Source organism: Salmo salar, chromosome 21 (assembly GCF_965601325.2).
Source record: "Salmo salar chromosome 21, fSalSal1, whole genome shotgun sequence".
NCBI classification, from domain to species: domain Eukaryota; kingdom Metazoa; phylum Chordata; class Actinopteri; order Salmoniformes; family Salmonidae; genus Salmo; species Salmo salar.
Genome location: NC_138311.1, coordinates 10,726,003 through 10,749,579, shown reverse-complemented (window position 1 = coordinate 10,749,579; position 23,577 = coordinate 10,726,003). Strand labels below are relative to the sequence as shown.

Here is a 23,577-nt window from a genome sequence, read left to right as displayed (position 1 = left end):
TCATTTTTTCCCTCCCCTTTATGTGTCACAAAGTGTAATGAACTAATTTCACACTCCAGAACAGTAGACGGACACACAGCCCACACAGGTTGGCGACATGCACCTCTAACGGTATGCTTGCGGACTGCCATAATATCATAGAACAAGAAGAAGAATTAGGAGTGTTAATGGGAGGCATTAATGTTATTATGAAGAATCGAGAGAGGGTGTAGTAGTGCGATTCTGCTGGGTCCCAGCCCACAGCATTGAGAGTAGAGGTGGATCAAATGAAAAGGTATATTCCTAGTGTTTGTGACACCTGCCGTTTGGTGAGACGAAGACCCGGTGGCAATGGCGCAACTGAGAATACCTTCTGTCTTGTTGAGCTTTGACAGAGAGTTTTTACCCGATAAAGTCAGGTTAGGTTATATTTTCTATTCTGTGAGGTCCTATGTTCCGAACCCGCTACGGTGCTTTAGGTTCCCACGATGTGAGAAATGTGCAGGAGGGCATAGTCAGAGGAACATTACAGTTGGAATGAGAAAGCACTGTATGTTAACTGTTGGTGTGCCCATGAAGCTGGGGATCCAAAGTGCCCTGTGTGAGAGAGACAGGTTGAGATTACCAGTTTGTGAGGGCACGTTTCCTATGCTGAGGCAGCGAAGAGAGTAGAGGACTGAAATGTGACCGAGATGTGCAATTCGCACTCTGACCTGCGAAAGACAGCAATATGCAACACCGCGTCTCGTCTGCCGGAAAGCCACAAGAAGAAGAAGAGAGTGTCGCCACAGTTATAAACTTTATATCACAAGTCTCAAAGAAGTCTAAAAAACTGGACATTATTGTGGCTGCAGCAGAAAAGTTTTTGGGACGCATAGTAGATGGCGGGATGCACATTACATTCTGTGATCGCCAATAATATACCATAGAAGAAGAGTTCATGTTTACATCCAAACCAGTTTAGATATTGGTATTATCATCGCATACTGTACGTTTATTACTGATGATCCAGCAGTTGTATTTTTCTGCAAAGGCGAAGAAGTAACGACCACGTAAAAAAGAACGAAGCCTACTTGCCATCTAACGGTAACTAGGTAAATACGAATGGTTGTTGATGTTGCCGGCTAGCTAGCCAACTTAGCCGCAGCCTGCTAAGTTAGCTGTAACGTTAAACTTCAAGATAGCTAGCTAATGTTAGCTAACAATGGCCTCCGTATGTTTCTACAGTACTGCAGGTCTCATATTGCAACAAAAAAGACATTGCTTGCTATATTGTAAACTAATTCAGGTACACTAAATTAGCTAGCATCTGTCTAATTTGCATGTAGCTAACAAGCTTGTGAGTCGTGGTGAACAGAGGAAGAAATTGTTGCTCTTGCTAGCTCACGTTAGGTATCGAAAGGTCTTAATTTGAAGATGATGGGGCCTTATGGTTAGAAGGGAATACATGTACCATACGCAGTCAGGGAGGTACAGGAAGCAATCGTTGAGGTGGAGAATCAGGTTTTCTATAGATAACTCAGACAGTGTTCTTTATCAGGCTGAAGGTACGTATGCCTGAGGGTGGAGACGATCGGGTTCCTAGAGGTGTACTTTGACACTAGGCCAACCTGGGCAGAACGCATCGAGAGAGTGGTGAGAAAGTGTACAAAGGTTCTAAATGTGATGCGCCGTCTGACAGGGAGAGAGTGGGGTCTGGGCGTTCCTCACTTAGGACCATATATGTATTTGTGGGGAAACCAGTTCAAAAGAGCAATTGAATAGATGTGAAAATAATGTGTTAAATTGAGTTTGTAATGTCACAAAAAAGACAGTAGCTTTGGTTGATGTTGCTCTGAACAAAACCCACATTCTTGTGTCCTGGGAAACTGTTTTCACCAAACAATTAGGCCTAGCCTATGTCATCTTTCTGGTTTCCAGATGTCCATATGGATTTTCACCCCAACATAAATGCTCAGTGTTCCATAACAATCTTAATTGATAAGAGATTGCCGGTGATGAGCTCTGTGCACAGCAGATAGGAGGACTGTTGCACAATTTTTCTCATTATCTACTTTGACACAGTTTCAGATTCCTGCCTGACTGAGGAGAGTCAGATCGTCCAAAACGCTGAAGAATCCTGTATTAGGATTTCCAGGTACTGTCACATCTGAAAAACATCTGACATTTTGGTGTTTGGTATTACAGTTTGTGAAAAGTTTTTTTTAAATGTGTGTGTGTGTGTTTGTGTGATAACGAGTTTGTGTGTTTGTCAAGCAGTGTCCAGATGGTGTGGGTGTTCCTCATGAACCGCATGGGGTCTCAGGGCAGCACAGTGGCCCAGCGGAGACGCATGGCCCTGGGGGTGGTCATCCTTCTGCTGGTGGACATCATCTGGGTTGCCTCCTCTGAGCTCACCTCAGTAAGACACTAGCACTTCCTGTAGTCCCCTGGTTCTGCAGGCCACAGGCCTACTTATTCTTGTATTTGCATTTTAGCTTGGAACTGATTGTCAGGTGCACTCTCCAGACAGAGGGTGCACAGGGAGACATGAAAACCAGCAACACTGCAGAATTGGATCGCCTGGGTTAGGCAACCCTTATTTTGGCTAATATGCTAAAGCTTAAGACTAGTGCTCAATTATAAGACAATGCTTGACCCCTAACCCCTACCCGATAGATTTAAAAGATTTGAATATGGTAGTAGCTTCACCTTGCCTTCCAGTGGGGTCATGTTTTCACTTTGTTGCTAATAATATCTGTCCTGCCTTAGCAGAACTACACAAGTAGGGACTAGGTGGCAGTTTTGAATACTAGGATTAGCCACATCATTAGTTTCAATGTGACCTCTCCCTATTTATAAAAAAAAAATCTGCACGGGATCGGTTTTAAGTTCCAGCCATTCGTACAGTAAGCCATGAGTATTTTCTCTATTTTTCCCCCAGTACATATTCAAGCGGCAGGAGTACAACAAGCCCTTCTTCAGCACATTCACCAAGACCTCCATGTTTGTGCTGTACCTGCTGGGGTTCCTGCTGTGGCGGCCATGGAGGCAGCAGTGCACGGGCAGTCTCCAGGGACGACACGCAGCCTTTGTACGTATAGCACTGATGTCTCACAACCACAGGGGGGGCAACAATACATTGTTGTTTCCATCTAAAGATGAATTGTTGCTTAGTGCAGTATCTTAGTAGTGGTCGTTGATACTATGTTGATTTGCTATGATAAAACAGCCCAGTCTAACCAATAGCGCCTCTGTCCATAGTTTTCTGATGCCGAGGCCTACTTTACCCCCTGTATCAACGACACTAGTTTGAATGACCATACCCTTGTGAGTATAATTGATTTGCTTTTTGTATTCTCTCTTACTCTCAATTAGATTTTACTGTTGGCTGGCTGAATATACTGTAATGAAAATAAATGGGATGATAAGTAATGCTTATAGTTGAGTGCATTAGTTGAACTCTATTTTTCTTTCTTCAGAGTGAACCCTTGTATGTTCCAGTGAAGTTTCAGGACCTTCCGACTGAACAGACAAACTGTGCCATTGGAGATTGTGATTCCAGTGAGTATTACAACTTTTTTTTAAATAGAGAAATAACATCTTTAGAAGACTAACCAACAGACTGATCTATAAATAATGCAATGTAATGCCTTTTTCTGCTGGTAAATGAAGCCTTCAAACTGATACAGTGCATTTGGAAAGCATTCAACCCCTTTTGCTTTTGTTACAAAGCGGGATTAAAATTGATTTTATTGTCATTTTCTGTCAACGATATACACAAAATACTCATGTCAAAGTGGGGAAAAAATAACACTCATATAACTTCATTAGTATTCAGCCCCCAGAGTCAGTACATGTTAGAAAAACATTTGGCAGCAATTATAGGTGCAAGTCTTTTTTGGTAAGTCTCTCTAAGAGCTTTGGACTAGAGGTGACAACTAGACCAGTTCCGTATAGACCTTGTCAGATCCAGACCTGATCCAAGTGAGGGAAGAAGCAGAACAGTTATTTTTTTAAGCTACTTTATGAATAGGTGCTGATAAAGAGCGAGAGGAGGGAGAGAGGTGCCGCTCAAGCAGGTGGGGGATGGGCCGATCTGTGAGTGAGTGACACAGGGAGGAGGGAGGGAGAGACAGGAGACAGCAACCAACCAAGCCGATTAGTACTATACTAGACTAATAGCTGCCATAGATAGGTTATTTATAATCAAATATGATTACGTAGTACCTGTCTGCGACTGTAGCCTTTTGCCGCTTTATGATTGGCCAACAACAACAACAAGCTACAAGCTTCACTCTCTTGAAAAGCAAGAGCATCTCTGTCTACTGCAGCAGTCTTGTTCGGATCTGTACGGGCCCTTCTGGACAAGTCAGTTAAAATTCCACATACCCGATACCCGTGACAATCATATCAGATCCGACACAGACCCGTGACATTATTTTGAATTCTGGATCCGTCTTTCCATGTTTTGTATTCGGGATAAAAAGTTACTTTTTTGCCACATTCTTTGCAGTATTACATTACTGCCTTGTTGCAAACAGGATGCATGTTTTGGAATATTTTTATTCTGTGTAGGCTTCCTTATTTTCAGTCTGTCTTTTAGGTTAGTATTGTGGAGTAACTACAATGTTCATGATCCACCCTCAGTTTTGTCCTATCATAGCCATTAAGCGATGTAACTGTTTTACAATTACTTTTGGCGCATCATAAAATCCCTGAGCAGTTTCCTTCCTCTCAGGCAACTGAGTTAGGAAGGACACCTGTATCTTTAGTGACTGGGTCTATTGATACACCATCCAAAGCCCAATTAATAACTTCACCATGCTGAAAGGGATATTCAGTGTCTGTTACTTTTTTAATATATTTTTTCACCCGTCTACCAATCGGTGCCCTTCTTTGTGAGGCATTGGAAAACCTCCCTGGTCACTACGCGACTGAGGGACCTTAAAGCAAATTTTTACTCCTGAACTTATTTAGGCTTGCCATAACAGAGGGGCTGAATACTTATTGACTCAAGACATTTCATCTTTTCATTTGAATTATTTTGTAAACATTTGTCAAACTAAAAATCCACTTTGACATAATTGGATATTGTGTGTAGATTAGTGATATAAAATCTCAATTTGATCCATTTTAAATTCTAGCTTTAGAAGTCGTCAAGCCAATGTGGAAAAGGTACTGGGGTTAAATACTTTCTGAAGGCACTTACATTTACCAGATAGAAATAATGAGTGTTGTTGAAAGAAACCCTTCAATAATCAATATTTTATCACATTGGAGAGTAGGAATCCTGTGAACTGTCTTGGTATTTGAGATGACCTTTTCTATTTTCAATAATTTACTTGTTTTACCCTATGAGCAATCTTTGTTCTCTACATAAGAGAGCTAGATGTGGTGAAATTAAAAGATAATTAACTGACAGAATATGATCGTCCTGACCACCGTGGGGATAAGGAGCCTCGCATAACTTGAATTTACTGTTATTAATTGTTTTTAGATGTAAGATAAGCCCTCTTGACAGTCTACAACCACACATGGTCCTGTTATTTGACTGGCAATGTGTCCAGCTGTCTCCCTCCCTCGAGTTGTATTGGCTTCTCATCTTGTTGCAATTTTCACCAAAGATGGGTAAATATTAGGAATTGGTTTAAACATATTAATAAAATAATAGCCCTAACATTATTATAAATAATAGTAATGTGGATATTCTTTGGTCCCAGAACCAAATTATTGCGTGAGCACTGGCCTCCGGCCTGCAAATTGATTTGATTGACAGCTGCTTCTGAAGCCTCTGCACCTCAGCTTCCATCTTCTGGTTCTTGATCTTTTCAGGATATTTTCAAGGAGCAGCTTGTGAGACTGTTTCTTCTTGAGGACTTTCATTCTTCTTAAAGTGGCACTAAATGCATTGACGACTTCTCACCACACAGCTGATCGTTTTCAACAGCTGGTCTCTGATTGTTTCTAAGTGCTTATTATTTCTTGTTCTCCTTTCCACAAAAGTCCACATTCAGTCCGTCACTCTTTTCAATAAGTTTTCTGTAATAGTCTCTCATGATGTCATGGGTCTCATCCCAGCTCTTGGTAGAATCCACAACAGATTTGTAAAACTCCTCCGGAGACATGGGAGAGGCAACAACATTAAAATCAGACTCCCTCTCATCTCCACCTAGTGAAGATCACAGGCTCAAACCTTCTAAGGGTATATTTCCAATTGTAAATGTCGTCAAATCTTTGATTCAAAATAAGATTGCAAGAGTTGACGAAAGTTGTTCCAATGAAGTTCTGCAATTATCCACCAGAGAGACAGAAAAATCATCGGAATCTTAGCTTGCCAGGTGAGGACTGAATTCAGAAATTCTCTTGGCAGCAATTTAACCAAACATTCAGAATTTGAAGGTCCTTTGGATACAAAGCCTTCACAACAATGATTTATTTCACAACAATTCAAGCAAGCATAACAAATTCTAGGTTTTCCTAGGAAGAAGCATGTAAAGACCTTAGCAAATAATGAAGTTGTAGAAGGGAAAATACACTTTGCGGTGTTGACCAACAGAGGGGGCCGTTGAGCTGTTCAATGTGATGGCCCTCCCAGGTTTGACTCAGGAGAGTGAGTCGATAAACAATATGAAAGGAAAGGTTGTCTCATGAGAACTCTGTCTGACCATTGAGTGACACTGGGGCTTAGTTTTCTATGAGACAATGACAGGATTTCATATTTCTCTGTCTTGGCTGATCATTATTGGCTGATTAGAGTATGTCTTTAGAGGGCTGCATTACAGGCCCTGACAGAGATCATTGTGGCGCGGTCGTAATTTTTCATGCTGCAGGCGGGACCGGGTGGTCAGACTGACAACTTTAGGATTAACATATTTTTAGACCGGCAGATTATTTGAAAACTGTCGTCTTTCCATTTTGTATGCGTTAACCTATCTATTTTATTAAAATCACGTCTCTGTCACACTATTCACAAACTCTCATCATTCGCTGCTTCAAGTTAAGTAGCCTATCTCTCCTAGTTGGGCGTGCGGAATCAAGTGCACATTTTTTTGGATCATCATTCTTTGCGCCTTTTCCATTGCCTGCAAATCGTCCCGCTCCTAAAGGTAGGCTATATGCAAAACGTAGCTCAAGAGAAAGTCAGTGTCCGCTCTCATCATTCTTACTGCTTCAAGTTCAATAGCCTACCTTCACTCTCCTAGTTGGACGTGCGAGATCAGGTGCTCGTGTGGTCTCAATTCAATAGAGTAGACCTATCGGCACTAGGCTATGTATGGGTGATGAAGCACGGGACCGTTATCTTTCCAAGAAAATGTACTTCATAAACTTCATTAGGCTATAGTTTACTACATTGTCTTATCAGATCACTTGTTATGTGCCTGTAAATCATCCCACTCCTAAAAGGTAGGCTATAAAACGTAGCTCAAGAGAAAGTGCAAATGTCCGCTCTCCTCCAACTTTGGCTCTCTTGCAAACTATGTTTAGCCTATTGGCTGATATAGCCCATTAGGCCTAATACCGATAGACTAATACAATGGGCCGAGTGAGAATCTCTGGTAATTTAACCTATTTCTTAAGTTATTTTTGCGCATATAAGGCCCAAAACTCTAATTTGCATACCGCACCATCAGATCCACAGATGCAATCTGTATTGCACTCCACACTGCCCTTCCCACCTGGACAAAAGGAACAGCTATGTGAGAATTCTATTAATTGACTACAGCTCAGCGTTCAACATCATAGTGCCCTCAAAGCTCATCACTAAGCTAAGGCCCCTGGGACTAAACTCCTCCCTCTGCAACTGGATCCTGAATTTCCTGACGGGCCGCCCCCAGGTGGTAAGGGTAGGTAACAACACATCTGCCACACTGATCCTCAACACGGGGGCCCCTCGGGTGCGTGCTCAGTCCCCTCCTGTACTCCCTGTTCACTTATGACTGCACGGCCAGGCACGACTCCATCACCATCATTAAGTTTGCTGATGACACAACAGTGGTAGGCCTGATCACCGACAACAATGAGACCGCCTATAGGGAGGAGGTCAGAGACCTGACCGTGTGGTGCAAGGACAACAACCCCCCCCCCCATCGTGATCAAGACAAAGGAGATGATTGTGGACTACAGGAAAAGGAGGACCAATCACTCCCCCTTTCTCATTGACGGGGCTGTAGTGGAGCAGGTTGAGAGCTTCAAGTTCCTTGGTGTCCACATCATCAACAAACTAACATGCTTCAAGCACACCAAGACAATCGTGAAGAGGGCACGACAAAACCTATTCCCCCTCAGGAGGCTGAAAAGATTTGGCATGGGTCCTCAGATCCTCAAAAGGTTTTACAGCTGCATCATCGAGAGCATCCTGACAGGTTGCATCACTGCCTGGTATGGCAACTACTCGGCCTCCGATCGCAAGGCACTACAGAGGGTGGTGCTTACGACCCAGTACATCACCAGGGTAAATCTTCCTGCCATCCAGGACCTCTATACCAGGCGGTGTCAGAGGAAGGCCCTAAAAATTGTCAACAACTCCAGCCACCATAGTAATAGACTGTTCTCTCTGCTACCGCACGGCAAGCGGTACCGGAGTGCCAAGTCTAGGTCCAAGAGGCTTCTAAACAGCTTCTACCCCCCAAGCCATTAGACCCCTGAACAACTAATCAAATGGCTACCCAGACTATTTGCATCGCCCCCCCCCCCCTTCTACACTGCTGCTACTCTCTGTTATTATCTATGCATAGTCACTTAAGTAACTCTACCTACATGTACATATTACCTCAATTACCTTGACACAGGAGGTGCCCCCGCACATTGACTCTGTACCGGTACCCCTTGTACCCCCACTATTGTTATTTACGGCTGCTCTTTAATAATTTGTTATTCTTATCTCTTACTTTTTTGGGGGGTATTTTCTTAAAGCTGCATTATTGGTTAAGGGCTTGTAAGTAAGCATTTCACTGTAAGGTCAACACCTGTTGTATTCGGCATGTGACAAATACTATGCATTTAATTTGACTAAAGAGTTGAGTCTTCAGTACAGACTTAAAGGTTGAAACCGCGTCTGCATTTCTAACATGGATCGGCAGACCATTCCATAAAAATTGAAGCTCAATAGGAGAAAGCCCTGCCTCCAGCTGTTTGCTTAGAAATTATAGGAACAATAAGGAGGCCTGCGTCTTGTGACCGTAGCGTACTTGTAGGTATGGACGGCAGGACCAAATTGGTGAGATAGGAGTAAGTCCATGTAATGCTTTGTAGGTTAGCAGTAAAACCTTGAAATCAGCCCTAACCTTAACAGGAACCCAGTGTAGAGAGGGGTTCTAGTTAAGATTCTAGCAGCCATTTTTAGCACTAACTGAGGTTTATTTAGTGCCTTATCCAAGTAGCCATGAGTAGAGCATTGACGTAGTCTAATCTTGAAGTGACAAAAGCATGGATTAGCTTTTTCCGCAGTGCTACGAAGATGGAAAAAGGAGAGATCAGGGTCGAGAGTAACGCAGAGGTCCTTCAGTTTTATTTAAGATGACTATACAACCAGCGAGATTGATTTTCAGATCCAACAGCAGATCTCTTTGTTTGGACCTAGAACAAGCATCTCTGTTTTGGCTGAGTTTACGTGATGGGCCACATTTGAGGAAAGTGGTAATTGTGGTTTTAATTCGAAAGCTGCCCTATTCAATCCCAGGCTATTGTGCCTAAAGCACAGTATAGGGTATGAGATGCTTTTCAGAGAATGACTGTGCAAAATGTTCTCATGGTTTTGGTTCCTAAAACAATGACATAAGCTACCGCATGCTTTATTTCTACTTAAAGTTTTCATTGTCAGGTTAATTCTATTGGTCATGCTGTGACCCATCTACCACTTTACCCCCTGTCCTTTCCCTCCAACCACTCAGCCTCTAAAAAGCAGCGGGTGCGCTTCAGCAACGTCATGGAGGTGCGCCAGCTCCCGTCCACACAGGCCCTGGAGGCCAAGCTATCGCGAATGTCCTACCCTGCCGCCAAGGACCACGAGTCCATGCTGCGCACAGTGGGAAAGCTCACCGTCACCGACGTGGCCAAGATCAGCTTCTTCTTCTGCTTTGTGGTAAGCTAATTCAAGTCTAATTCAAATAACTTTCTTTTTATCCGTTTGAGGGGAACTTTTTTTGTCAGTGTGTGTAGACATATGACTTGTTAGACTCTCAGACATTCTGTATACTAGCTTGGAACTTCCGTATTAAGTTGGAGGGGGGAAAAATTATATAAAAATGCGTCTTTGGAGTACCTACATTTGGGGTCTGGTTCAAATGTATTTGGCTATAAGAGCTTTTTGATGATGTCTCTCATTACTGACATTACTGTCAATTTGCTAGGTAAGTTGACCGAAACATTTATGTTATTATCATTGAGTTATTGCTGGTGGTACTACTCATTTTGCTGCAGAGTGTGTTTGCTGAAGAATACGTTCAACAAGTCATGGCTTTGGACTTCTCCCTTCATGAATAGTGTAAATGAGTATAAATTAACACATTATGCATGTAGAATCTTCGACTCGTTTGTCTTACCAACTTTGGGCTTGTAAACATATTTGTATCATACCTCATTTCCCACATGAGCAATGACCCAGAACTGAGGGTAGACTACAGACACGATGAGTAATAGTAAGTAAACTACCATCTTTGGTACAAATCAGATGTGTGTCATACTGACACTTCTCCCTCTTCTACGTCTCTCCCTCACAGTGGTTCCTAGCAAACCTCTCCTACCAAGAGGCCCTGTCGGACACGCAGGTTGCCATAGTGAACATTCTGTCCTCCACTTCAGGTGAGTCCATATACTAAATGTGATTTTACTCAGCGAAATGTACATGTAGGATCTTACAATGAATAGAAAAAACACGGATGATTATTACTTTTTTCTAATACAGTCATTATGGGCCTTTGTAATAACATTGTTGCAAAGAAATGTTCCAATGTTGGAAAATCACAGCATGTGTATTTAAACATTTCACCTTGAACAGGTTGAACTCTGTACAGTACGTGTTGTGAACAGTCTCGCTGTTATTGTCCTCCTCACCAGGTCTCTTCACCCTCATCCTGGCGGCCATATTTCCCAGTAATAGCAGCGACCGCTTTACTCTGTCCAAGCTCTTAGCTGTGGCTCTGAGGTAAGCCTTGACATCAGCTGAATTATTATAGTTACTCTGGGTTGTTACTCTGTAGTTACACTCTCTGGTCTCTTTCCCCGTAGCATGGGAGGAGTGGTTCTGGTCAGTTTCTCCAGCATGGACAGCCCTGACGGAAAAGGCACTATAGGTAACCAGGGAGATAAACTTCTTTCCTCAAAATCTTTTGTTTTTGTTAGGCTTTTTCCCCCCTATATTCCTTATTCCTGCCTCCTGTTACCCTCCTATCCCACTTCATATTGGTTGTATTTGTCATGTCTTGTACTGTACTTGATGTACTACTTTAATGCGTCCTTGTGTCATATAAATATGCTATATAAAAACTATGTATTATTAAACCATTAAATCTACTCTGAAAGTGCAAGCCATGCCACGATGTCACATTTGCTTGCATTGCTAGCAGAAAATCCCTTTGGCGTGTAACCATGAGAGTAGTAACTCATGATACAGGGATGTATTAGCGTAAGATAACGTTATGATGAAGTCATGTTGTGTTCAGGCTCTCTGTGGTCATTGGCTGGGGCTGCTCTGTACGCAGTCTACATCGTCATGATCAAGAGGAAGGTGGACCGGGAAGACAAGCTGGACATCCCCATGTTCTTTGGTATGTAGATCATAGTTATATCTATGACCTTTCTTACTAGAGTCAAGTGTGGCAGCTTGGTCTGCTGTTGATTTTCAGATGCTTTTTTATTTCCTGATATAACTCTATGTAATGATCCTGAATTGATTATAGGTATATACAGTGCCTTCGGAAAGTATTCAGACCCCATGATTTTTTCAAAATGTTATGTTACAGCCTTATTCTAAAACGGATTAAATAAATAAAAATCCGCAGCAATCTACACACAATACCCCATAATGACAATGCAAAAACAAGTTTTTGGAAATTTTACCAAATGTATTAAAAATAGAAAACAGAAATAATTTATATACATAAGTATTCAGACCCTTTGCTATGAGACTCGAAATTGAGCTCAGATGCATCCTGTTTCCATTGATCATCCTTGAGATGTTTCTACAACTTGGTTGGATTTTCCACCTGTGGTAAATTCAATTAATTGGACATGATTTGGAAAGGCAAACATCTGTCTATAAAAGGTCCCACAGTTGATAGTGCATGTCACAGCAAAAACCAAGCCATGAGGTCGAAGGAATTGTCCGTAGAGCTCCAACCCCAGATTGTTTCGAGGCACAGATCTGGGAAAGGGTACCAAAAAAAAATGTCTGCAGCATTGATGTCCCAAAGAACACTGTGCCCTCCATCATTTTTAAATGGAAGAAGTTTGGAACCACCAAGAATCTTACTAGAGCTGGCCACCTGGCCAAACTGAAAAATCGGGGGATAAGGGCCTTGGTCAGGGAGGTGACCAAGAACCCAATGGTCACTAGAGTTATTCTGTGGAGATGGGAGACCTTTCCAGGAGGACAACCATCTCTGCAGCACTCTACCAATCAGGCCTTTAAAGAAGAATGCCCTGACGGAAGCCACTCTTCAGTAAAAGGCACATGACAGCCTGCTTGGAGTTTGCCAAAAGGCACCTAAATATTCTCTGGTCTGTTGAAACCAAGATTTAACACTTTGGCCTGAATGCCAAGCGTCATGTCTGGAGGAAACCTGGCACCATCCCTACAATGAAGTGTGGTGGCAGCATCATGCTTTGGGATGTTTTTCAGCGGCGGGGACTGGGAGACTAGTCAGGATAGAGGGAAAGATTAACGGAGCAAAGTACAGAGAGATCCTTGATGAAAACCTGGTCCAGAGCCCTCAGGACCTTAGACTGAGGCGAAGGTTCACCTTCCAACAGGACAACGACCCTAAGCACACAGCCAAGACGACGCAGGAGGGGCTTTGGGACAAGTCTCTGAACGTCCTTGAGTGGCCCAGCCAGAGCCTGAACCCGATCGAACATCTTTGGAGAGACCTGAAAATAGCAGTGTAGCGACGCTCCCCATCCGACCTGACAGAGATTGAGAGGATCTGCAGAGAAGAATGGGAGAAACTCCCCAAATAAAGGTGTGCCAAGCTTGTAGCGTCATACACAATAAGACTCGAGGCTGTAGTCACTGCCAAAGGTGCTTCAACAAAGTACTGAGTAAAGGGTCTGAATCGTTATGTAAATGTTATATTTCATATTTTTTTTATAAATTAGCAAAAATGTCTGAACTATTTTTGCTTTGTCATTATGGACACATTTTATAATAAGGCTGTAACGTAAAAAAATGTGTAAGAAGACAAGGGGTCTGAATACTTATCGAATGTACTGTATAAACATACCTTATCGACGACTTTGTTGGCTGTCTCCTTGTTTTACACCCGAGGGTATGGGAAACCAGTCTGTATGATATTCATTTTCATGCACACAAGCAATTGGTACTTTGTAAAGAGACTGGATTGCGTGATAAAATTTCCCATCAACCCCTACCTTTAACAAACTATAGGGTAAAATATCCCTATTTACAAAATCAAAAGCTATTGGGAAATCAATTAAGAATGCAAAAGTAGGCTTGTCTTAATGTAATCTATTTCTGATTATTGTACAGACCGAGCAGATATGCTCTATACATACTCTGGATTGACAAAAAAACATTTTTTTCTTCCACTAGAATGGGGATCGATGAATATAATTTATAGACCATACTTAATTAACTTATGCCTCAATAGTTCAGTGGCACTTGAGGGTCTTTTTTTTTCAGATTTGGGAATGGGATTCACTATAAACTTATACCAAGTGGATAGCTGTATACTGTACTCAAAACAAATTTGGAGCAAATCATATAGGATGTCATTTAATTCAGGGGATTTTAAAACTTCATTAGGCAGTTCATCAATGCCAAATGCGTTCCCATTTTTTGCAGGGTCAATCACCTTAATTTCTGCCACAGACAGCTCCTCATTTAAGTACGGGTTACATATATAAGAGGCTTCTAACATTGTATTTTCCAGTTTAGTTCTCAGGTAACATATGTCTTTATAAAATTCTTCCTCGAAAATATGGCACATTTTCGTTACCTGAGAACAAACTAACAATCCCCTTCTCCCACTCCTTAAGTACCTGCGTAATATGAGAGTTCAGCCACCCCTGCTATTTTCTTATGTCGTTTTGGTCCTAACTTGTTTATTTGGCTCAAACTGTTGAGGATTTCTTGTCTGTATCTCCTCATGCTGTAATAACGGCCCTCTCTGATATCTCCGTTTCAATAGGCGCAAACACGTGCTGTTTTTTCTTAAATTCCTTCCTACGCTGTTCTGTTGTATTCCTATGTATTCCTATCCTATCTTCACACTGTAAAAAATAAGTACTCAGCCTTGCGCATTACAGACCATAGGTACCGTAACTCATCATTCCAATAAGGCTTGTTCGGCCTGTAAACTTTCCTGGACTTGGGGGTGTATTCTTTATACCACACATCTAAATCAAATGTTGTTTCTTGGCATCTTTGCAGAGTTTGATGAGTTCCACCAGAGCTCTACATTTCAGAACATAGTAATTTGGCACATTTATTTTCTTAAATGTAGGCCTATACGGGGTATGTATATTTTGCCCCTAATAATGCAGAGTAATACATGGTTGATAAAGTTTGTGGCCAACCTTTGCCTAGACATGCTTTGGCATTCTCTCAACCAGCTTCATGAGGTAATTACCTGGAATGCATTTCAATTAACAGGTGTGCCTTGTTAAAAGTTAATTTGTGGATTTTCTGTTATTGCCGTTTAAGGTAGCTAGCCAGCTAAATTTATAGCTAGACTAGCCAGATTACTGGCCAGACATTCCACAACAAGTCTGTCAATTGACTGTCTTTCATCCTCACGGGATTCAGACTTCAGCTGCCTCCATTTACAGGTGATCTCTATATTTAACCTTTTCAATAGGTTTAAATTAAAGTTTTGGGAGAGTTAGGTCCCATAAAGAAGCAGCAGCACCATTTAGTTTTTTACTTGTTTCTTACTGAAAAGTTCTGTTAAGAAAATCCCTAATTTGTTTAGAAAAAACATTCAAACAAATTTTATTTGTCACATACGTGTTTTAGCAGATGTTATTGCGGTTGTAGCAAAATGCTTGTCTTTCTAGCTCCAACAGTGCAGTAATATCTAACAAGTAATATCTAACAATTTCACAACAATACACACATCTAAGTAATGGAATTAAGAGTATATAAATATTTGTACAAGCAATGTCAGAGCGGCATAGTCTAAGATACAGTAGAATAGAATAGAGTATATGAACTCAGTCAAAAAAGAAACGTCCCTTTTTCAGGACCCTGTCTTTTAAAGATAATTCATAATAATCCAAATAACTTCACAGATATTCATTGTAAAGGGTTTAACCTCTCTAGGGTATGTGGGATGAATCGTCCCACCTACTCAACAGCCAGTGGAATCCCGTGGCGCGATATTAACCTGTTGGGGATAGGGGGCAGTATTTGCACGGCCGGATAAAAAACGTACCCGATTTAATCTGGATACTACTCCTGCCCAGTAACTAGAATATGCATATAATTGTTGGATTTGGATAGAAAACACCCTAAAGTTTCCAAAACTGTTTGAATGGTGTCTGTGAGTATAACAGAACTCATTTGGCAGGCCAAAACCTGAGAAGATTCCTTACAGGAAGTGCTCTCTCTGACCATTTCATGGCCTTCTTGATCATCTCTGACCAAAACAGGGGATCTCTGGCATGACGTGACATTTTCTAACGCTCCCATAGGCTCTCAGAAGGCGCCAGAAAGATGAATGGTGGCTTTGCAGGCCCTGGCTGAAAAACATTAGCGCATTTTGTAAGTGGTCGATCTGAGGACAATGAGACTGGAGGCGTGTGCATGAGCCGACACCATGTTTACTTTCTCTCTCTTTGAACGAAAACAACGACTCCCGGTCGGAATATTATCGCTTTTTTACGAGAAAAATAGCATAAAAATTGATTTTAAACAGCGGTTGACATGCTTCGAAGTACGGTAATGGAATATTTTTACATTTTTTGTCACGAAACGCGTCGGGCGCGTCACCCTTGTTTACCCTTCGGATAGTGTCTTGAACGCACGAACAAAACGCCGCTATTTGGATATAACTATGGATTATTTTGAACCAAACCAACATTTGTTATTGAAGTAGAAGTCCTGGGAGTGCATTCTGACGAAGAACAGCAAAGGTAATCAAACTTTTCTAATAGTAAATCGGAGTTTGGTGAGTACCACACTTGGTGGGTGTCAAAATAGCTAGCCGTGATGGCCGGGCTATCTACAAAGAATATTGCAAAATGTGCTTTCACCGAAAAGCTATTTTAAAATCGGACATAGCGAGTGCATAAAGGAGCTCTGTATCTATAATTCTTAAAATAATTGTTATGTTTTTTGTGAACGTTTATCGTGAGTAATTTAGTAAATTCACCGGAAGTGTTCGGTGGGAATGCTAGTCACATGCTAATGTAAAAAGCTGTTTTTTGATATAAATATGAACTTGATTGAACAAAACATGCATGTATTGTATAACATAATGTCCTAGGATTGTCATCTGATGAAGATCATCAAAGGTTAGTGCTGCATTTAGCTGTGGTTTGGGTTTATGTGACATTATATGCTAGCTTGAAAAATGGGTGTCTGATTATTTCTGGCTGGGTACTCTGCTGACAATCTAATGTTTTGCTTTCGTTGTAAAGCCTTTTTGAAATCGGACAGTGTGGTTAGATTAACGAGAGTCTTGTCTTTAAAATGGTGTAAAATAGTCATATGTTTGAGAAATTGAAGTAATAGCATTTCTAAGGTATTTGAATATCGCGCCACGCGATTACACTGGCTGTTGAGTAGGTGGGACGCCCCACTGGCCCAGAGAGGTTAAGCCATTTTGCCACAACTTTGGAAGTATGGTTAGGGTCATTGTCCATTTGGAAGAACCATTTGCGACCAAGCTTTAACTTCCTGACTGATGTCTTGAGATGTTGCTTCAATATATCCACGTAATTTTCTGTTCTCATGATGCCATCTATTTTGTGAAGTGCACCAGTCCCTCCTGCAGCAAAGCACCCCCACAGCATGATGCTGCCACCCCCGTGCTTCACGGTTGGGATGGTGTTCTTCGGCTTGCATGCCTCCCCCTTTTTCCTACAAACATAACGATGGTCATTATGGCCAAACAGTTCTATTTTTGTTTTCATCAGACCAGAGGACATTTCTCCAAAAAGTACGATGTTTCTCCCCATGTGCAAACCGTAGTCTGGCTTTTTTATGGCGGTTTTTGAGCAGTGGCTTTTTCCTTGCTGAGCTGCCTTTCAGGTTATGTCGATATAGGACTTGTTTTACTGTGGATATAGATACTTTTGTACCTGTTTCCTCCAGCATCTTCACACGGTCCTTTTGCTGTTGTTCTGGGATTGATTTGCACTTTTGCACCAAAGTACGTTCATGTCTAGGAGACAGAACGCGTCTCCTTCCTGAGCGGTATGACGGCTGCGTGGTCTCATGGTGGTTATACTTGTATACTGTTGTTTGTACAGATGAACGTTGTACCTTCAGGCGTTTGGAAATTGCTCCCAAGGATGAACCAGACTTGTAGATGTCCTAACCGACTTGCCAAAACTATAGTTTGTTAACAAGAAATTTGTGGAGTCGTTGAAAAACGAGTTTTAATGACTCCAACCTAAGTGTATGTAAACTTCCGACTTCAACTGTAAGTAAGTAGCCATGCCCCGAGTGAGGTGGGAGAGCGTGTCAGACGGACTGAGCTGTCCCCATCGGCCAGAGTGCGTAAAAAGCCTTGGTAACGAAATTACCATTAAACCAGGAAACGTGAGGCGAGAGCTACGTGTTTGAAATGGTTGGAACTTTGAATCTCAACACGAGGTGAAGAAATAAACTCACCTTCCTTTAGGCCAGGAAAGACTGGGAGCTGCAGCCCACGTCTAAAGTGGTTTAAATCCTGACTATCAGCAATCGCTGGTACAGCTGATTAGCTGTCCTAAGTCAGATATTGAGAAAAGCTCATCTAAGTGAGACTATTGTATCCAATGGGAATCGTTGACATGGCTGGCTATCTTCCAGAGTGAACAACCGTAGAAGACGGGAAAGGGGAGACCCCTTTCTGACAATCAGTGCCATACAGCTTGCCGCTGAAAGGCCAGCAATCTTCATAAAGAGGGCTGGTTCCGATCTAACAAAGGCTCTCGCACGTAAATTCAAATACATTCATGATTTCTTATTCCAAACGGGTAGTGGTTCGTGTGCAAAGTATATTATTAATGTGAGAATGGTTCTAGAATTTATCCACGATAAGTGTGCCTTTTTCTCCCCCGCTCCCCTTCATCTTTTTGTATCAATATAAATATCTTTTTAATTTATTTTTTTAAGTCATTTAGCAGAAGCTCTTATCCAGAGAAGCTGTTATCCAGTAGTGAATGCATACATTTCATTTCATCCATTTAAAAAAAAAAAAAAATTCTGTGCTGGCCCCCCATGGGAATCGAACCCACAACCCTTGCGTTGCAAACACCATGCTCTACCAACTGAGCTACAGGGAAGACAAGATATGTTGTCAGTCTACTAGGGACCTTTGTCTCATGTAAAGGGTGTATGTTTATTCTCAGTTATTATTTAGTTAGCTAGTAAATAAATAATTCAACCAATTTGTGCACTACTGATTCATGAGTACGGCTGGGGTTTTTGCAGATGCATGAGGTTACGACTGTTCAGAATTATGATATGATAAGAGGTAATGATTAATAAGATGACTGTTTATCGATTGTAATAGGATAAGTTTAATTCGGGAGATGGTAACTCTTTAAACAACCTCTTCTGTGGTGCCCCAAATTCTTAATGAGTTAGTTGTTACAAGATTCATTTAAATTGGGTAACAATTAAACATTGTTAGTGGATTAAATAAATAACAGTCATCAGATTAATGAAAGTAAAGTCACGACAGTAGTATGGATTTGAATGCTGACCTATGGTCAATGAACAGCATTCTTACATAGGTATTCCTCTTGTCCAGATGGGATAGGGCAGTGTGATTGGCTTTCTGCATCGTCTGTGGATCTATTGGGATGGTAAGCAAATTGAAGTGGTTCTAGGGTGTCAGGTAAGGTAGAGGTGATATGATCCTTGGCTAGTCTTTCAGAGCACTTCATGATGACAGAAGTGAGTGCTACAGGGCGATAGTAAATTATTTCAAGTTACCTTTGGGCTTTCGTGGGTACAGGACCAATGGTGGCCATCTGGAAGCATGTGGGGACATCAGACTGGATAGGGAGAGATCAATTATGTCCATAAACACTCCAGCCAGCTTGTCTGCGCATGCTCTGAGGGTTAACCTCTTACATCTAGACGTTCTGCTAGCGGAACACCTGCTCCAATATCCAATGATAGGCGTGGCGCGAATTACAAATTCCTCAAAAATACAAAAACTTCAATTTTTCAAACATATGACTATTTCACAGCATTTTAAAGACAAGACTCTCCTTTATCTAACCACACTGTCCGATTTCAAAAAGGCTTTACAGCGAAAGCAAAACATTAGATTATGTCAGCAGAGTACCAAGCCAGAAATAATCAGACACCCATTTTTCAAGCTAGCATATAATGTCACAAAAAACAAAACCACAGCTAAATGCAGCACTAACCTTTGATGATCTTCATCAGATGACAACCCTAGGACATTATGTTATACAATGCATGCATGTTTTGTTTAATCAAGTTCATATTTATATCAAAAACCAGCTTTTTACATTAGCATGTGACGTTCAGAACTTGCATACCCCCCGCAAACATCCGGTGAATTTACTAAATTACTCACGATAAACGTTCACAAAAAACATAACAATTATTTTAAGAATTATAGATACAGAACTCCTCTATGCACTCTATGTCCGATTTTAAAATAGCTTTTCGGTGAAAGCACATTTTGCAATATTCTCAGTAGATAGCCCAGCCATCACGGCTAGCCATTTAGACACCGACCAAGTTTAGCCCTGATCAAACTCCGATTTACTATTACAAAAGTTTCATTACCTTTGTTGTCTTCGTCAGAATGCACTCCCAGGACTGCTACTTCAATAACAAATGTTGGTTTGGTCCAAAATAATCCATCGTTATATCCGAATAGCGGCGTTTTGTTCGTGCGTTCCAGACACTATCCGAAATGGTAAAGAAGGGTCGCGCGCATGGCGCAATTCGTGACAAAAGAATTCTAAATATTCCATTACCGTACTTCGAAGCATGTCAACCGCTGTTTAAAATCAATTTTTATGCCATTTTTCTCGTAGAAAAGCGATAATATTCCGACCGGGAATCTCCTTTTCGGCAAACAGAGGAAAAAATCACAAAGACGGGGGCAGTCAGGTCACGCGCCTAAGCCCACAGTCCCTTGATCGGCCACTTGAGAAAGGCGATAATGTGTTTCAGCCTGGGGCTGGGATGACGACATTCAGGTTTTTCCCGGGCTCTGAGCGCCTATGGACGACGTAGGAAGTGTCACGTTAGAGCAGAGATCCTTAGTAAAAGATAGAGATGGCAAAGAAGTTCCAGAAATGGTCAGACAGGCCACTTCCTGTAAAGGAATCTCTCAGGTTTTGACCTGCCATTTGAGTTCTGTTATACTCACAGACACCATTCAAACAGTTTTAGAAACTTTAGGGTGTTTTCTATCCATATATAATAAGTATATGCATATTCTAGTTACTGGGTAGGATTAGTAACCAGATTAAATCGGGTACGTTTTTTATCCAGCCGTGAAAATACTGCCCCCTAGCCATAAGAGGTTAACACGCTTAAATGTCTTACTCACATCGGAGAAGGAGAGCCCACAGTCCTTGATAGCGGGCAGGGTCGGGGGCACTGTGTTATCCTCAAAGTGGGAGAAGGTGTTTAGCTTGTCCGGAAGCAAGATGTCGGTGTCCGTGACGTGGCTGGTTTTCTTTTTAGTTTGTGTCTGAGCCGTTGAATTGCGACTCCACTTTGTCACTATACTGATGTGTTTTAACGGTTTGATTGCCTTACGGAGGGAATAACTACACTGTTTGTATTCGGCCATATTCCCAGTCACTTTGCCATGTTTAAATGCGGTGGTTCGCGCTTTCAGTTTTGCGCGAATGCTGCTATCTATCCAAGGTTTCTGGTTAGGTTTTAATATTCATAGTGGGTACAACATCTCCTATACACTTCCTGATAAACTCAGTCACCGTGTTAGTGTATTCATCAATGTTATTCTTGGAGGCTACCCGGAACATATCCCAGTCCGCGTGATCAAAACAATCTTGAAGCTTGGATTCTGATTGGTCTGACCAGTGTTGACTAGTCCTTAGCACTGGTACTTCCTGTTCGAGTTATTGCCTATAGGAAGGGAGGAGCAAAATGGAGTTGTGATCAGATTTGCCAAAGGGAGGTCGGGGGAGGGCCTTATAGGCATCCCGGAAGTTGGAGTAGCAGTGATCGAGTGTTTTAGCAGCGCGAGTACTACAGTCAATGTGTTGATAGAACTTTGGTAACATTTTCCTCATTTGCTATGTTAACTTCTTATGGCTCAAATCCCGTTAACGGGATCGATTTGACAACATCCGTGAAATGGCAGAGCGCCAAATGAAAAATACAAAAATTAGAAATATTTAACTTTAATATTTAACTTTCAATTAGCTTTCCACAAGTGCAATACACCAAAGCTGAACTTCTTGTAAATCTCGCCACCGTGTCAGATTTCAAAAAGGCTTTACGGCGAAAGCAAACCATGCTATTATCTGAGGATAGCACCCCATCAATCAAACACAGACAATCATATTTCATCCCGCCAGGCGTGACACAAAAGTCAGAAATAACGATTTAATTTATGCCTTACCTTTGAAAAACTTCTTCTGTTGGCACTCCAATATGTCCCATAAACATCACAAATGGTCCTTTTGTTCGATTAATTCCGTCGTTATATCTCAAATGTCCATTTATTTGGCGCGTTTGATTAACAAAAACACCGGTTCCAACTCGCGCAACATGACTACAAAATATCTTACAAGTTACCTGTAATCTTGATCCAAACATTTCAAACAACTTTCCTAATACAACTTTTAGGTATTTTTTTACCTAAATAATCGATACAATTTAAGACCGGATAAACTGTGTTCAATACCGGAGGAAAACAAAGAAAGTACGTTCCAGGTCGTGCGCATCAAAACATTTGAGAGCCCTAGGCTGGACCCTCGTTCTGGACAGCCGTACTACTTCATTTCTCTAAAGAAAAACATCAACCAATTTCTAAAGACTGTTGACATCAGGTGGAAGCTATAGGAACTGCAAGCATATTTCTATTAAAACGGGCTTACCATAGAAAACCAATGGAACCTCAAAAATGCATTTCCCTGGATGGATTGTGCTCGGGGTTTCGCCTGCCAAATCAGTTCTGTTATACTCACAGACATTATTCAAACAATTTTAGAAACTTTAGAGTGTTTTCTATTCAAATCCAATTATATGCATATCCTAGCTTCTGGGCCTGAGTAGCAGGCAGTTTACTTTAGGCACACTTTTCATCCGGACGTGAAAATAGCGCCCCCAAGCCTAGAGAAGTTAAAATACCCAGCTACAGTAAATGTGGCCTCAGTATATGTGGTTTCCAGTTTGCATAAAGTCAGGTGAAGATCTTTTGAGGGACGTTGTGGTATCTGCTTCAGGGGGGAATATACTTGGCTGTGAATATAACCGAAGATAATTATCTTGGGAGGTAATACGGCATTTGATTGTGATGTATTCTAGGGTCCTGTATGTTATCACAATCACACCATGAGAAGTTAATCATGAAACATACACCCCCGCCCTTCTTCTTCCCGGAGAGATATTTATTCCTCTCTGTCTCACTGAACTGAGAACCCAACTGGCTGTACGGACTCAGACAGTATATCCCAAGGGAGTCATATTTTTGTGAAACGGAGTATTTTACAATCCCTGATGTCTTTCTGGAAGGAAATCCTCGCCCTGAGCTCGTCAACTTTATTATCCAGAGACTCAACATTAGTGATCAATATACTCGGAAGCGGTTGGTGGTGTGCACGCCTCCTGAGTCGGACTCGAAGTCCACGCCGAATACCTCTTCTCCGCCGGCAGGGTTTTGGATCAGCCTCTGGAATCAGTTCAATTGCCCTGGGGGGGTGCAAACAAAGGATTCGATTCGGGAAAGGCGTATTCCTGGTCGTAATGCTGGTGAGTTACCGCCTCTTTGATATCCGGCTGTATGTAATAACACAAAAACAATTCTGGTCTAATAATGTAAGAAATAACACGTTAAAAAACAAAATGCTGCAAAGTTGCCTAGGGGCTAGAAACACGGCTGCACTATCTATCAGCGCCATTTTCCCTATACCCTCAACCCTTGCTCTCTCTACATGAAACATGCAAGCATCATATTTATGTGATTAATAGGACCTGACCTATAGCCTATCACATCAATAAATTGGTTATAACAAACTCCGAACACAGTAACGTGACAG

General features: G+C 41.6%; 1 protein-coding gene across 5 annotated transcripts in view; it reads left to right on the top strand.

The window, feature by feature from the left end:
• The first annotated feature begins 627 nt into the window (after window positions 1-627).
• Window positions 628-23,577, top strand: part of LOC106581698 (solute carrier family 35 member F5) — a 35,480-nt gene continuing 12,530 nt past the window's right edge. The window contains exons 1-12 of one of the 5 annotated variants that reach the window (XM_014163939.3): window positions 635-1,065; window positions 1,520-1,614; window positions 2,044-2,116; window positions 2,239-2,380; window positions 2,903-3,052; window positions 3,223-3,288; window positions 3,441-3,522; window positions 9,852-10,042; window positions 10,680-10,761; window positions 11,017-11,104; window positions 11,188-11,252; window positions 11,622-11,726. In XM_014163939.3, coding sequence (XP_014019414.1) covers window positions 2,246-2,380; window positions 2,903-3,052; window positions 3,223-3,288; window positions 3,441-3,522; window positions 9,852-10,042; window positions 10,680-10,761; window positions 11,017-11,104; window positions 11,188-11,252; window positions 11,622-11,726 — 964 coding nt within the window. In that variant the 5' untranslated portion in view covers window positions 635-1,065; window positions 1,520-1,614; window positions 2,044-2,116; window positions 2,239-2,245. Of the gene's footprint in view, window positions 1,074-1,519; window positions 1,615-2,043; window positions 2,117-2,238; window positions 2,381-2,902; window positions 3,053-3,222; window positions 3,289-3,440; window positions 3,523-9,851; window positions 10,043-10,679; window positions 10,762-11,016; window positions 11,105-11,187; window positions 11,253-11,621; window positions 11,727-23,577 lie in introns of all 5 variants that reach the window. The other 4 variants (XM_014163938.3, XR_014381992.1, XM_014163940.3 and 1 more) reach the window with 4 other exon arrangements.